The following is a 15,490-nucleotide window of genomic DNA, read 5'->3' on the forward strand; positions in this document are numbered from 1 at the left end:
CCATCTCTTTTTTTTTTTTTTTTTTTTTTGTCAAAAAAAAAAAATTAGATACCATCTCTAAAGCAAAGTCCAAAACATTAGCAATAGATCATGTTTGCGTTGTATTTAGGCATACATCATTAAAGTAGATGACGAAAAATTTGCCACTGTCTAAAAGAATAACAAGAAATAATACTTGCTCATCTCCCACAGTTCCGAAATTGGCTAATAATGTGTTATGAATCAGTTGAAGTCACATTTTCTACGAGAACATCTGGATCAACAAGAGGAAGCAAATATATAAATATGAGAACAAACAAGAAAGGATAAGAAGAGACAACATTAGAGTTGCCTCAATAAATTGTTTTACTGAAATTACAGAATAAGGTAATGCATAGCTAAGTTTTTCAGGTACCTAAAGCATCTCAGAGATGAGGAAACATGTTATGCAACAATCCACAAAAGTAATAAATCAGACAGCCCAGTTTGTAACCTTCTATATACACATCGACGCATTTCTTACATCTATATATATGACTTGAGGCACATGCTCCTTCAGGACAGACTCCTGCGATGAAGAATTGGTATCTACCTCCATTTGCAATTCAGTCATAGCTTCAAGAGTAAGAAAGAGAATACTCAGACAAAGTTTAAATCTAATAATATCCAAATGGTTCAGGATCAATATAAAAGGTTAACATAGAGACCTCGGTTTCAATGTTAAGATGTCACAGTGAATGCCATAGTTAATACAAACGAGGCTAAAGATCTCCAATTTGTTGTTAGATTGTGTATTAAAGTTTTGATTTTGAAGCCACCAACGAGTCCACAGAGCAATTATAATCTACAAAACCAAATTGATCCGATGAGAATCTTTCTTAACTGGAGAATTCTCAAATCCCTAATAAAGTTCTCAGCTTTTCAACAAGAATTGATTCACTGATTAACCCAAAGATTCAATTGCAAACAAACCAAGACACATGAAATTCAATTGCAAGAGTAATGATTTGCCCAAAAAATGGGGAAAAAAAAATCAGAATCAGCGGCGATGAAGAAGAACAGTACCAACAACAGCTCTAAACACACACACACACACAAACCCCTAGACGAGAAAGCTATAGACTTCTTCCACGAAAAAAAAACACCAAGCAATCAAAACTCAAAACGATAATTATTTCGATAGAGAGACAGAGAGGAAAAAAAAAAACTTTTTTTCTTCTTTTTTTTCCAACCAATCATACAAGTTGACACACACATGTTTCTAACAAAATCTAAAACATCTATCTATCCTAACGATTGATGCTTAGTAAAAATTAAGTTTTTTACATTAAATTTATTCTGTTTTATTATTAGCAAACTTATAAGAAACTTGTTAGGTACATTGATGGAGAGGACCTAAGGGGAGAGGCAAAAAGAAACACCTAACTCAAAGGGGCCGTCCGTTTGGTATTCTTGGTGGAAATTTAATGTACAATGGGACGTGCAATTACTAGACTCGATATGATTTCTTGTATTGTCGGATTGAGACTTAGCCACTAGTACGAGAATGTAACCGATGGGAAAGAGAAAGAAACGACTCGTGATCATATTTAATAAACTTGTCGTCTCGCCAGGTCAAATTACAAATAGTATATCTCACCTCAATTTTCATTTAACTATAATATTTTTTACCACACAAACAATTGAAGCTCATTCAACTTTTTTGAGAATTAAATTCTTAAGAAAATAAATAATAAAAACAAGAAACAATAAAATGAACACTAGCGTTACATAACGTAGAACACAACACCGAAACAGATGGCAGTTTCAACTTTCAACTATTGCATCCCACTAGGTCAAAAGACGCCTTAGTCATGCACCGCCCGTGGAAGATCAACAAGGAGGCGGAGGCGGTGGCGATGGTGACCGATACACATGTGGTGGCGGTGGTGGTGGGGGAGGATACACGTATGGTGGCGGCGGTGGTGGAGGTGATGGTGGCGGCGGTGATGGCGGTGGAGGTGGAGGAGACGGTGGTGGAGGCGGTGGACTAGGTGGAGAGCAGCCGAAAGAACCACAATCAATAGGATGAGAAGCAAAAGATTTGCATTCAGCGGGAGACCGTTGCATTGGCCTTGAAGGTAAACAATTTTGACGATCATCAAACTCTTGAAGCCTCAGACAAACCGGTGGCTCACCGGAGAAGAAGTTATACGAGTAAGTGAAGTTCTCGAGTCTTGGTAACCAACAGATACTCTCCGGAATGTAGCCGGAGAATTTGTTATGCGCGATGTTCAACTGCTCCAAACTCTTCATATCACCTATTGTCTCCGGCAAAGAACCCACCAAGTTGTTGTAACTCACGTCAAAAACCGTCAACTGGTTAAGCAAACCGATTTCTCGGTTTAAACAACCGGTTAGCTGTGAGTTCGAGAGAATGACCTCGTGCAACGTCTTTCCCATATTGTAGAAACTTGGAGGTACACAAGATCCCTGGAGATCGTTGTTGGCCAAGACAAGAACCGAAACGGGAGAGTTACCTATGTTTCTCGGTAACCTAAACCGGAATTTGTTGTCGTTAATGAAGAGAGCGTCGAGGTTTAGGTCAAAGAGTTGGCTAGGAACATCTCCTTCGAACTCATTGAACCTAATGTCGAGAAACTTCAAAGAAGGTAAGGAGAAGATCAAGGAAGGAAACTCACCGCAGAGTTTATTGTTGCTGACGTCAAGCTCATGGAGAAGCTGGAGACATTTTAGAGTTTCGGGAAGTTGACCTTCGAAACGGTTTGAATTGATATGGAACAAGGCAAGATCGGTTAAGAGACCAAGCTCTATAGGGAGATAACCGGCGATATTAGCTTGGTTTAAGTCTATACCAGCGACGGTTAAGACGTAAGGGTTATCTAGAGCCGGTGCACAAAACACGCCTGTGTAGTTACATACATGAGGACCACACCAGTTAGAAGTGAAGCCGTTTGGGTCAGAGGTTATGGTGAACTTCCAAGCTTGAAGAGCTGCGAAAGCTTTTAAGAGCCTTGGGTTTGCAATTGGAGGAAGGAAAGGAGCATGTGGGAAGCACGGGTAGATCGGATAAGTATTGTAAGTGAAAGCTTGAGGAAGAAGGAAGAGGAAAATGAGACCAGAGGCCAAGAACCGCCACCGGAAAAAGAAGGTTTCTTCTTTCATGAGTGATGATGACTGATGAGAGAGTTTTTGTGAGATGGATGGATATTGTGTTTTTGGAAATGGGACTATAAGGTAGCATATGTATATACACAAATTGGGGGTGTAACCACTTCCCTTTGAAAAGTTGTATTTTGATATGTTGGAAAAATAATTGTAGAGAATGGTTATTAATGAAGAGTCGGTCTTTGTTTACATGTTTGTTCAATGTTTATTAATATTTCATAAAGATGATTAATTCAACTGTGATGATTGATAAGTTTTTGAGAAAGAAAATATATATATTGGGTGACAGGGGAGCATTGATTTGACTTTCGTTGGTTTGGTAGAGAAGGTCAGAATTAGCAAAGAATGTTCTTTAAAATACCTTAATCATGCATCATCTACTCACATTGTCTAACCTTTGTGTACATACGTATCTTACAAATTCGACTTTTTCAAGAAATAAATTTCGATTAAGCATAAACACTTCTACTATGCAAAGGTTTAATAGAACTCTCCCAAAAAAAAATGTTTCTTTCAGTTTTCTGGATGTTTATTATAAAAGATAGAGTCCGAGGTCGAACCTGCGAACAAAAACTCTTTAAAATTGTGGTCACCTGCTGCTGGCCCCCATGGATCTAACAGCTTCCAGGGCTCGTTTTATTATAATTTTTTTGTTTTATGAAAACAAATAAAGATTGGTTTATTGAAAGAATATAAAATAAAGTTACTTTTGCAAAAAAAAAAAAAAAAAGTAAAGCCAGAAATCATTGTAACTCCTGAATAAACCATTAATGACAATATTGGCATATGCACTCTTGAACTACATGTGTTAGAAGAACAGTAAATAATTTTAAAATTAACAAATAAGCTTTATAGTACTAAGTTTTTATCAAAATAAAGAAAAGGCTCTTAACCATATGATAAGTAGGTCTACGACGATTGCCTTCTTTCTTCGACACAAGTTTTACTCCGTTAACACAATCTAGCATACAAACCATATGTAATATGTATTATGTATCCATTCATAGTTTCATAGGATGCATTTAGTAAAATAATCGGATGGTTATTACTTGTTAATTACCACCAGAAACACGGTTTCGATGACCTATCCCTATACTGTCTATATAGTATTAATTTTCCTAAAAAGCATGAACACAAACCAAAATGTTGAAAACTGTGGATTGGGACAGAAACAAAATCTCCTCCTTGATCTTTACTTTAATTAAGACAACTTGATGGTCTCTAAGACTAGTGGTCTTCTTCACTATTTGTGATCTATGTTAAGAACTCCATATAATTTCAAGTTTTTAAACTAAAAAAAGTTCTTTAAATAATTCAATTTAAGCTCATTCACATGATTAATAATCACCTGAGGATCATAATGTTTTTTGGTTTCATGTACTGAAATTATTATGAGGGTTGGCGTGTAGTTAATACCGAAGCTTTTGACTTCCGATCCGTAAATACGTATGTACACTTATACGCAACTGTTATTTATATTTTAGTTACCAAGCCACTCGAGATTTTTTGCTTATCCGAATATTTCCTCAAAATCAAGTTCGATGGCTAGCTAGGTCAAACGATTAATTATCACAATATTTGATTAACTGCCAAAGATTCATACTGACATCACATTCATCTATAACACAAGTGCATTTGATAGAATCATATAATCTCCACTTGTTTGTGGAATTTTTTTTAATAATGTCGCTACAAACTAATCCTGGAAAAGTTGTATCGTTTCAGCTATAGATTTTTTTGTTTTTGTTTGGGCCAGTTCACTAAAGTGCTAATAATAAAGTGCAGAAAGTAAATAACACAAGAGCTTTGTTAACAAGTTTCAGTTTTTCCTACTCTCCCGGACCACGTCCAGATTTTGATTCTACTAGAACAAGAAAGGAAATACAACCTATTCGCAAACGCGTAACTCACACAACCCTCTTAATTCACCGCTATGTTCTATAACATGAAATCTTAAGGATAAATCTCTACCCTTAGCTAAACTCACACCGAGTCTAGATTCAAACCAAGATAACCTAACCTTGGCTAAACTCCCCCTGAGCCTAGATTTCAGATCTTCAACTCTCTTGGGCAACCTTCACACACACGTCACACCGACGAACAAATAAGTTTGAACAACACAAGCACCAAACCGCGAAACTAAGCCACACACAAACACATAAAGCTCCCTAGGATTTATTTTGATGCCTCAGCTCTCTTGCTTCTCTAGGACATGCCCAACACCTCCTTATATACCCATCAATAAGAAATTTACAAATTTCATAAGAAAATGCCTTTTTCCTTTTTGCTATTTTCCTTTTCTTTGTAAAACTCCAATTTAATCACAATAAATAATAGTTTTCCTCTTTAATTAATCCTCAAATCGTCCTTCAATATTGTATTCTCAAACCTTTTAGAAACTTCTCACACACATAAAACAACAACAATCATGTATCACGTCTTGAATCACACAGACACTACTTCACTCATCCAATACATCTTCATAGTAGTACATCATACTCAAAATAATTGCTTGAGAACCCATATGTAAAACAAACCATGCGCTAATTTTAGATGACAGTAACTGTCTTCATAATTTACTCGTTTTGTAGTTGTCAACAACAAAGTATAGAAATAACAGTAAATTACATTGATTAAATTTGTTTTGTAGTTGTTGTTATATTTTTTAACAATTGATCGCTAATTTGAAAAAAAAATATGCTGAACTTTAACTCAGCCAAATGAATCGCCGAAATATGTTGGCCAGCTAGTAACCCTAAAACAAATCACCGAGTTAAGCTACATGTCACCTCGATGCTTTTAAGATCACAAAGAACAACGATATAATAGTGATATAAGAAAGCTCACGAGAGCTTCTAATTTGAGACGCGCTTCGAGCCATGTGCTTCTTGTAAGTGCTCAATGGCTTGAGCTTTACTCTCTTCTTTAAGTGCATGATCTTCCACACCACCGACGTATTCAATATACACAGATTTTAAGTGACTATTACGTCGTTTTTTTATCCCCACTTTTCTCAAACAACGTGTCAAGCCATTGGAAACTTAGACCAACACTAGATCTTGGGAGCTCTCCAACGACAAATCGAATTTGATCTCCTCACCCAACACACGACCAAAGTCCAAACGAAGATCGCGTTCGTCGCGAGTCCAATACCTTGCTCGTCTATTATATATCTTTTTGATGTCGATGTTTGTGTATTTACCGTATAATATATATTGACCAAGAAAACAAATTTCTCTAATAGTACAAAAAAAGAAGTCATTGAGGATATATATATAGGAGCTAAATAGTTTTTCTACATTTTCTATCATGTCGTATTTCACCAAATTCTTGAAAGGTATTTATATTCAGAGATATTTGGTAAAATGATACATTTTTCAAACATAATTAGGAATAAAATACATTCACTATTTATAATTAGAAAAAACCACTTTTATCACTATTTGTCTATTTTTTAGCTTTTTTTGCCATTAAACAATCTTCTTAATTACATTTATGCCATTGTATTTTTCTTTTTCTTTTCATTTCTTGATTTTTTCAAATAATTGTTAATGTAATTTTTTAGAAAACTTTTTAAATACAAAAAATCTATATTTTTTCTTTAAAATTTGATATAAAATTTGATATAAATTTTGTTTAATAATTTTAAATATATTATATATATCTTTTGTATCCGTACACATTATTAAGAGTACAGATGTGTGTACACATTATTAAAAGTAAAGATGTCTGTACACATTATAAAGTGTACAAATGTAGTTTTTACAAAACCATTGCAGTACAAACATTTGTACAGACATCTAGAACCCAAAGAATTAAACAAGTTATATTTGTACACTTAATAATGTTTACAGACATCTGTACTATTAATATTATGTACACACATCTGTACTCTTAATAATATGTACAGACATCTGTACACTTAATAAGATGTACGAGATACAAAATTTGGAAAACATATTTAACATTTTCAAATAAAATCATCAAACAAGCTGCATATCAAATTACAAAAAAAAAATATAGATTTTTATCTATCTTTAGAAATTTTTAAAATAAATTTTCATTAGCCAGCATTTTTGTTTTAGATTGTTGGAATATAAAAAAGAAGAAATTTTTCAAAAAAAAAAACAAAAAAATCAAATCAACTTCCTCTCTCTCCTATTTATCCGCTTTCTCCCTCTCACTCTCTCTTCTTTTTTTTTCTCAAAACTATTGACTAAAACCTTTTAGTAATGTTCTTCCTTCCCCTAAGTCCACTCATAATTCTATCTATACCACCATCTATCTCACAACATCCTATTTTCTCTATTATAAATAGTGTATGTATGTTTTTGACAATTAAGTTTCAAAAACTTACTAAAATGCTAACAAACCCTTATATTTATCAATCGTACCTGAATTCTTATTAAATCTACAATTTAATTTGACTTTTGGTATAGGAGTACGTGCTTGAATTTCGTATCTATGAAGGGCATATGTATTGTTTATTTGTAGTAAAATGAAATCAACCAATTAATATTCATGTAATAATCGAGAAATCGATTAACAATACACCACTGTCACTGGTGCTTAGTTCTTAATAATAGTACTCCATAATCACGGATCGTAAAATATAAAACACCACACACATAGACATTAAATGACAACAACAAATAAATACGGACTTCCAGGATTATTTATTAGTCATATACCTTGTACATATATTGGCACCGTTGCTGAGTTGCATCAGATCTGGCCGCTACGAACCTCACTATCCCTTACTGTCGTGGTTTGAGTACCGAGCTTGCGTGCGACCACCACTGAGTTGACAAATGCGTCGGTCATCGGGTGATACATAGTCAAGACCTCGAAACCTTTAAGATCACAAGGATCAACGATATGATATAAAAAACCTCTAAGGCCATGACCACTCCGGAGCATGAGAAGTGATCCAGGAGCCATGTGCTTCTCCAAGTGCTCAATGGCTTTAATCTTTGCCTTTTTGTCCAATCCAACAAGAGCAGCCAAGAAAACCACGTCGTAGTCACTTAAAACCTCTTTGGTCATTTTGAGTAAGTCAGTGGTGTGGAAGATCATGCGAGCGGAGAGGTCAGGGTCACGTGAGATAAGATGGGAGGCGAGGGCGTTGGCTTGAGGGTCGATGTCAAAGTTGTGGAACATCGTGTTTGGCAGGTGGCTTTTAGCTAAGATGATGGACGAGAGGGGCATCGGACCCGATCCCACGAACGCAATCTTGGTTGGGACATGAGTCGTGTGTTGCGTGAGGAGATCGTACTCGAGCTTACTTAGGTTGAGGTAGTTGGCGTAGGTAGGGAATCGATCTATGTGGTTAAGTGGGTCTTCGAGAGATCCCCATAACTTGGAGAAGTGTTGCTCTAGATATCCGACGGCTTCTCCACGTAGCTTGATGAGATTAGATCTCATGTCTTGGACATCCTGGCTCATCTTTGAGAAGTCAATTTGTGTATCCGTGGGCAAGCACATTGTTATGCGCTGTCCGAATAAAGTATCGACTTCCTTGGAAGGTTTTAAGCTCTCGAGCTTCAAGATTTTCTCGTACAATTCGGTGATTTGAGTCACAAATTGATTCTCTGGGCAAGCCATGTGTCGACAATATTTATAAGGGATATTTTGATATATATATATATATATATATATATAAGCGATCTAGGTAGTTGGCAAAGATAGGGAAGTTGTTTAGAAAACTTATGTGTTGTGCCCTAAACCCCGTACTAGCGCCCCTTTATATACTGGCACAATGGATTCATGTCATGTGGAGATCTATTTATTTCTCACGTTTGACAGCTCATTATAAGGAGGAATCCATGTGATTTCCATTTTCTTGGTCCATGTGACTTCCAACAAAATATATTTTCAACGAATCACGCTATCATACTACATGTTCGGTTATAATTTTTTTTTTTTTTTTTGCAACAGTTGACTTCCGTTACAATCATATATAAAATCGCGAAACTGAATTCACGTATGAACTATATATGACCAACCGTTAACATACATAAACTAATGAATTATACAAAAGCCAACAATTGATGTGAAGAAGAAATCAGATGGAATTGGGAGATAGATCGTCTTCTATATATTGACAGTTGTTGAAACAACTTTCTTAGTTTTGGTCAACACATGTATGATACGAATTTGAGTGTTGTTCTTAGTGATTCTACACATTTTCAGGATGTTCATTGGATATTCTACGTGATGAGACCATGGACAGCTCAACTAAGGAACATGGACATGAGGAGCAGTTTGAACCAGAAGAAGTATTAGAAGAGCAGCTTGAACCAGAGGAAGAACTGGAGGAGCAGCTTGTACTGGAGGAAGCATCGGAGGAAGCGTTGATCGTTCCGGCGGGTCTTCTAACAAGGTCAAGATCCAGGAGGTTCAACCAAGCTATCAATGGACTAATCAAGGAGCTGGACAAGAAGCAGGAAGATGTGGTTCAAACCATTTGGATGTTGCTCACAGCTCAATGTGTTCGGTAAAGGGTAAGCACTCTTTTTCCCTTGTCAAGTTTTGTCCCATTGGGTTTTCTTGACAATGTTTTTAGTGAGGCCTAAGTAACATGTTGTAAGTCCCCTTTGCCAACCCAATTCGTGGTCCGAGGCCCATCTCTTTGTCTTGACCCATTTTCTATCTTTTCTCTTTTATTCAAACTTGCATTTATTGCTTTGTAATTTCCTAAACATTATGCATGAGCTTGACCTTGTTAAAGCTCTTACATGATTTCCTAGGCCTTTAATTCCTCTCTTCTACTTTGTGCCCCCTTGTACTATAAAAATACCATGTAGTTCTCATTTGTTACTCATCAAACATTTTAATCAAAAACCTTCTTTTTACTTGTTTGATCTGAGAAGTGTGTAGTATCTTCTCAACTTGTTTACTTCTTAGTGTGTCATATCTAAGTTGTAATCAAGTCTGTAGTCTAAGAGATCTCCATCTCTCTTAGAAGTACACTTCATTTTTCCCTTCAATCCGCTGCAATTCCACCTCTTCACCTTCTCCGCCGTTCATCTCTCCATTCCGCTGCATCTTCAACCCATTTATCTTCATCATTTCGTTCATCCCTCTTCAAGACCTTGAAAAGTGTGTCTTTGGGCATAGATCCTCACCTAGGAGTCTATCATGTGGTATCAGAGCCACTTTGCAACCAGGTTTTGAGATTTCAATCGTCACTTTTTATTTTTTTTTCAGATCTGTTATTTATCTTGCGAGAATTTTATAAAATGTGTTACTCGTTCAAAAATTACAAAATCAACTGTTTTGGAATCAGGAAAGAGTCTAGTATTTTTGAAAATTGATTTGAGAATTTTTGGTTTCGTTTTTATATGTTTCCCAGATTCGTTTCCATTTGCGTGTTTTTGGAACTTTTTACTTGTGGATCTTTATTTTCTTTGCAGGTACCATGGTGATTTCGGAAGAGGAAGAGTCTTCTACATCTAGTCTTGAAAGGAGGATCCTTAAATCTTTCACCGCAGCTATGACAACCATGCTTGATGCAAAACTTGGCGCTATTCACTTGAATCAAACCAATCTAGAAGCAAATTGGCGTCAAAGGCAACACCAAGATCTTAAACCCAAGCCACCAAACGACATGTCTAGATCAACCCGGAGCAGCCCACAGAAAACCTCTCACACTCCCAAATCTAAATATGTGATTCATTCTAAAATTTCTCTAGCTCATAAACTCTATAAATTTTCAGGAAAATGAGACTACCTTGAGTGGGAAAAAAACATGGATGATTGATTCTACTATAAGGACATCCCAAGAAATGAAAGATTAGCTTTTGCACTTACCCAACTCACAGGAGACACTTACAAATGGTGGTTGCAAGAAGTTGATGATTGTTGGTATTACAAGGAGCCAAATATCACACTGTAATATCACACTGTACGTGGAGAGATCTTAAGAAGCTTCTAAGGAATAAGTATGCTCCAAAAGCGCTACACTTTGTTCCCCAAGCCAATGGCACAATCCAACCAGTTCCTGAAAAGAAACCAGCCTTAGTCCCTGATGAAAAGAAAACCCCAAAATCCATGGAGGCAAAGACGCAGTCAGATCTTTTTGAGGCGTTAACCGAGTACATTAAATTTGAGAAGATGAAGGCTAAGTCAACATCTCAACCAAAGCAGGTCCCTGAACATATTGTCGTTCATGAGCAAAGTCTAAAATCATCACTCAAACCAAGTGGAGAACCGAAGCAATGTAAGTATTCTACACTTTCAAAATCCAAGAAAGTAATTGATCAAGGTTTAGAAAATTCCAATTCTTGTATAATGCACTTGTCTTTTCCCAAAAGTGTTGAGATAGGTACAGATTCTAATGGAGGACAATGGAAGCAAGCAGAGCAAGAAAAGGAGAATAAGGAGTTTGAAAGAAAGGATCACCCCGACCCCGAGGAGGAACAGCTTGGAGAGAGAACCGAGGAGAAACAACTTGGAGAAGAAGCCAAGGAGAGACAGTTCATTGCTGAGGATGATCTCGCTATACCAATTGGACCTATGACTCTATCTCAAGCTAAGTGTGATCTTTCTTCTATCCAATGTGATTTTGTGCTTGAAAAACTAACCCATTTTGAACCGGAGCAACCAAGTAGCATTATTTCCTTTTTACAGGTTCAGGAAGAAGAATCACTAGAATCAACACAAATGAGTTTGCCATTGATTAGTGATTTGGAGCAGATCAAAATTGTGCCAAACCTAGTCTCTATACCATATATTTGTGACTATCCAAGAAAGCACTCTAAGGATAATGATTTGGTTAGGACAGACCCTAATTATTTTGTGATGATTTCTACTCAAGATGAAAAACGTTTTTGTTTAGAAAATGTGAAAGAATTTTGTGTTTCAAAATCTGTTTTTGACAAAATGATTCCAACTTTTGAAATATTTGCCCTTGAAAAGTTCTTTAAGCCAAAAGGTTTGTTGTTTAAAAAGTTTCTTGATTTTAACTCTTCTTTGAGAATTTTTTTGTGTAGCATTGCATTGGAACCATTTAGAACTCTAACTGAGCACGTAATGGTTAAACCTTTTTCTGACATGAGACATTTGCTTGAAAAAGAGTTGTGTGATTGTAAACTGTAAAATGAGCTTTGCAAACCAACTGTGAAAGATCATATTTTTGATTTCTCTATTTCAAGTATAATGCATTTATTCTATCTCATAAGTGCTAAGAAAGGAACATGTTACATGGAGAAGCATAAGTACATTGGAGAAGAAACATGTTCTGTTCAAATTAAGGAGAAACCACCAGATATATGTCAACATATGATTTATCATTTTGGAGTTAGAAGCTGGAAATATCTCAGGAAAACAACTTCCATCACCCAAGGATGCTCCACCCTAAAACTCTATTTTGATAACAATTACATTAATATTTGTTTGCTATTTTTCAATGTGATAAAACTGTTTCCTTTTGATGTAGGAGATCTTGCGTTCTTACTAGTTAAATCAATAAACTTGGAGCATGGAAAAATTGTCAAAGCTTTCTTGATGTTCAAAGATGAACCACCCGATGCAATAATTGTGCTCATATCCAACAATCATAAGATAAGTATTTTTCTTCTCAAGGATACTTTTATCCTAGCTCACACAGATATGATTCGTTTGTCTTTGTCAAAAGAGCCAATAGCAGATTTTAGAGCAGTCATGAAGCGCATAAGAAAAACTGAAAAGAAAGTAGGAGACAAAAGATTTAATTCACCTGATTTGGATCAAGATGAGCACCAAGATGTCAGCAGCTTCATACTGATCCAAGAAGAACCCCCAGATCCACTTCCATTAACCATGATGAGCATCAATCATACCCAAGGCATTATCCAGATAAGTAATTCCTTAACCCAATTTGTTTTTCATGATTCTAGAGCTTTGATTATCAGGATTTTACATTCAGAAAATCATGGGAAAAGGTTACGTTTATTCAAAGAAAAGTCAGAAAATTACAAGGATAATGATCTGTATCAAGCTAAGATTTGTACCATGACAATAATGACGCACTTGTTCTTTGCCTAAGGTATTGACTACTTTGCAGGTACAAAAGAGGAGCCTCCAGATTTTATTTTGCCCAAATTCTTTGCGAGAACCAAAATTGAAGATGTTTTGATGCATGATCATAAATCCAATGGTTGTTTTAGGATGATCTTTGAGGTTGGAGAACAACTAATGGTACACTTGAGGAGTAAACAATTTCCAGATGAAAAGGAGTCAAAACTAGTGCCAAAGATCGATGGACCGATCAAAGTGCTCAAATGGATCAACAACAATGCCTACCAACTCAATCTTCAAGGTAAGTACAAAGTGAATGGTAGTTTCAATGTTTCTGATCTTCTTCCTTATTATGCAGATAATTCAGATTTGAGGTCAAATCCTTTTCAAGTGGGAGAGGATGATGAGACCATGGACAGCTCAACCAATGAACATGGACATGAGGAGCAGCTTGAACCAAAAGAAGCATTGGAGGAGCAGCTTGAACCAGAGGAAGCACCGGAGGAGCAGCTTGTACGGAGGAAGCATCGGAGGAAGCGTTGATCGTTCCGGCTGGTACTCTAACAAGGTCAAGATCCAGGAGGTTCAACCAAGATATCAATGGACTAATCAAGGAGCTGGACAAGAAGCAGGAAGATGTGGTTCAAACCATTTGGATGTTGCTCACAGCTCAAGGTGTTCGGTAAAGGGTAAAGTGTTGCTTAAGCACTCTTTTTCCCTTGTCAAGTTTTGTCCCATTGGGTTTTCTTGACAAGATTTTTAATGAGGCCTAAGTAACATGTTGTAAGTCCCTTTTGCCAACCCGATTCGTGGTCCAAGGCCCATCTCTTTGTCTTAGCTCATTTTCTATCTTTTTTCTTTTATTCAAACTTGCATTTATTGCTTTGTAATTTTCTAGACATTATGCATGAGTTTGACCTTGTTAAAGCTTTTGCATGATTTCCTAGGCCTTTAATTCTTCTCTTCTACTTCGTGCCCCCTTCTACTATAAAAACACCATGTAGTTCTCATTTGTTACTCATCAAACATTTTAATCAAAAACCTTCTTTTTACTTGTTTGATCTGAGAAGTGTGTAGTATCTTCTCAACTTGTTTACTTCTTAGTGTGTCATATCTAAGTTGTAATCAAGCCTGTAGTCTAAGAGATCTCCATCTCTCTTAGAAGTACACTTCATTTTTCCCTTCAATCCGCTGCAATTCCACCTCTTTACCTTCTCCGCCGTTCATCTCTCCATTCCGCTGCATCTTCAACCCATTTATCTTCATCATGTCATTCATCCCTCTTCAAGACCTTGCAAAGTGTGTCATTGGGCATAGATCCTCACCTAGGAGTCTATCACTACAGCAAATCAAACTCTCATGTACATGTGTATATATGACTATTTCAAATTGTCTACATGATGATTATTGTGTATCTGCTTTGCATTACTAATACTTTTAGATTTTACGAAAATAACAAAGAATTAGTTTACCCCCATACATTTTTAAATCTTAAATCAAGTGATCTTTCATTACCTAATTGGCAAAGATACTTTGAAATTTACATGACAAGAAATTTCTGCATACATATAGCCAATGATTTCTCTAAAATTTTATATGTAGTACAGGAAGTACAAAATAATAAATTTCATAATCGTGGTTAAAGGAAAGGACAAACCTTAGGGACATAGAGGTACATGTCGAACTTTTATGATGAAGAACTTGCCCATCCACCAGCCAAATAATCTATCACACCTGCTTTAAAAGAATTTCAGTTTCTCCCAGGGTCTAGCCCATCAAATGGCCCAAATATGTTGTGATCCGATCCAGCTTCATAGTGCCATATCTCTTTTCGACGACCTTTATAGCGTGATCACAATTCGCTACGTTACACAATAGTGCATGAATATGTATATAGTACCATGGTGGACTACTTCTAGTTATCAGGGATTCCACAAAAGAAATTACATTTCACGCATATAGCCTCTTTACGAGAAAAAAAAAAACAATGCTAATAATTAAGCTTCCTTTAGAAAATATTATATCGTTATGTGTGCATGCATATTTTTGCAATAGAAGTCGTAACAAAAATCTTGTATAGCTTCTAAAAACAATACTTATAAAACAGTTAAAAATGATGAACACATGGAATAAATTCGAAAGGGTGAGAGAACATTAGTATCCACATAAAGAATTATACTCTCTTTCTTTATAACCAAATGAGACCAATTCTGCTGAGGTTATCCCTTTTGTCCACTACCGTTACTCCTCCATTCGCTGCCGACCACGTATTATCTCGTACCTTTTTCTGTAGCTAGCTCTTCGGTCCGGTCCAGAGTCCAGACCAACCATCAGGTTCAGCAAC

General features: G+C 36.2%; 2 protein-coding genes and 1 long non-coding RNA gene across 4 annotated transcripts; all 3 read right to left on the bottom strand.

Moving 5' to 3' along the window:
* On the bottom strand, window positions 259-1,346 carry LOC104787765. 2 transcript variants are annotated; one of them, XR_768034.2, is made up of 3 exons: window positions 1,045-1,346; window positions 687-823; window positions 259-594 (listed from the first exon to the last, which is right to left on the bottom strand). It is a non-coding gene; the product is annotated as an uncharacterized LOC104787765 (long non-coding RNA). The 2 variants fall into 2 exon arrangements; XR_768030.2 differs by having other exon boundaries at window positions 687-1,346.
* LOC104787772 (leucine-rich repeat extensin-like protein 6) lies at window positions 1,606-3,286 on the bottom strand. The gene has a single exon (XM_010513408.2). It carries the CDS (start codon window positions 3,142-3,144, stop codon window positions 1,852-1,854), a length of 1,293 nt encoding a protein of 430 aa, XP_010511710.1. The 5' UTR covers window positions 3,145-3,286; the 3' UTR covers window positions 1,606-1,851.
* Window positions 7,636-8,840, bottom strand: LOC104787782 (nicotianamine synthase 1-like). The gene has a single exon (XM_010513419.1). The coding sequence runs from the start codon at window positions 8,749-8,751 to the stop codon at window positions 7,873-7,875; it is 879 nt and encodes a 292-aa protein (XP_010511721.1). The 5' UTR covers window positions 8,752-8,840; the 3' UTR covers window positions 7,636-7,872.

This window comes from Camelina sativa, chromosome 1 (genome assembly GCF_000633955.1).
Source record: "Camelina sativa cultivar DH55 chromosome 1, Cs, whole genome shotgun sequence".
NCBI lineage: Eukaryota > Viridiplantae > Streptophyta > Magnoliopsida > Brassicales > Brassicaceae > Camelina > Camelina sativa.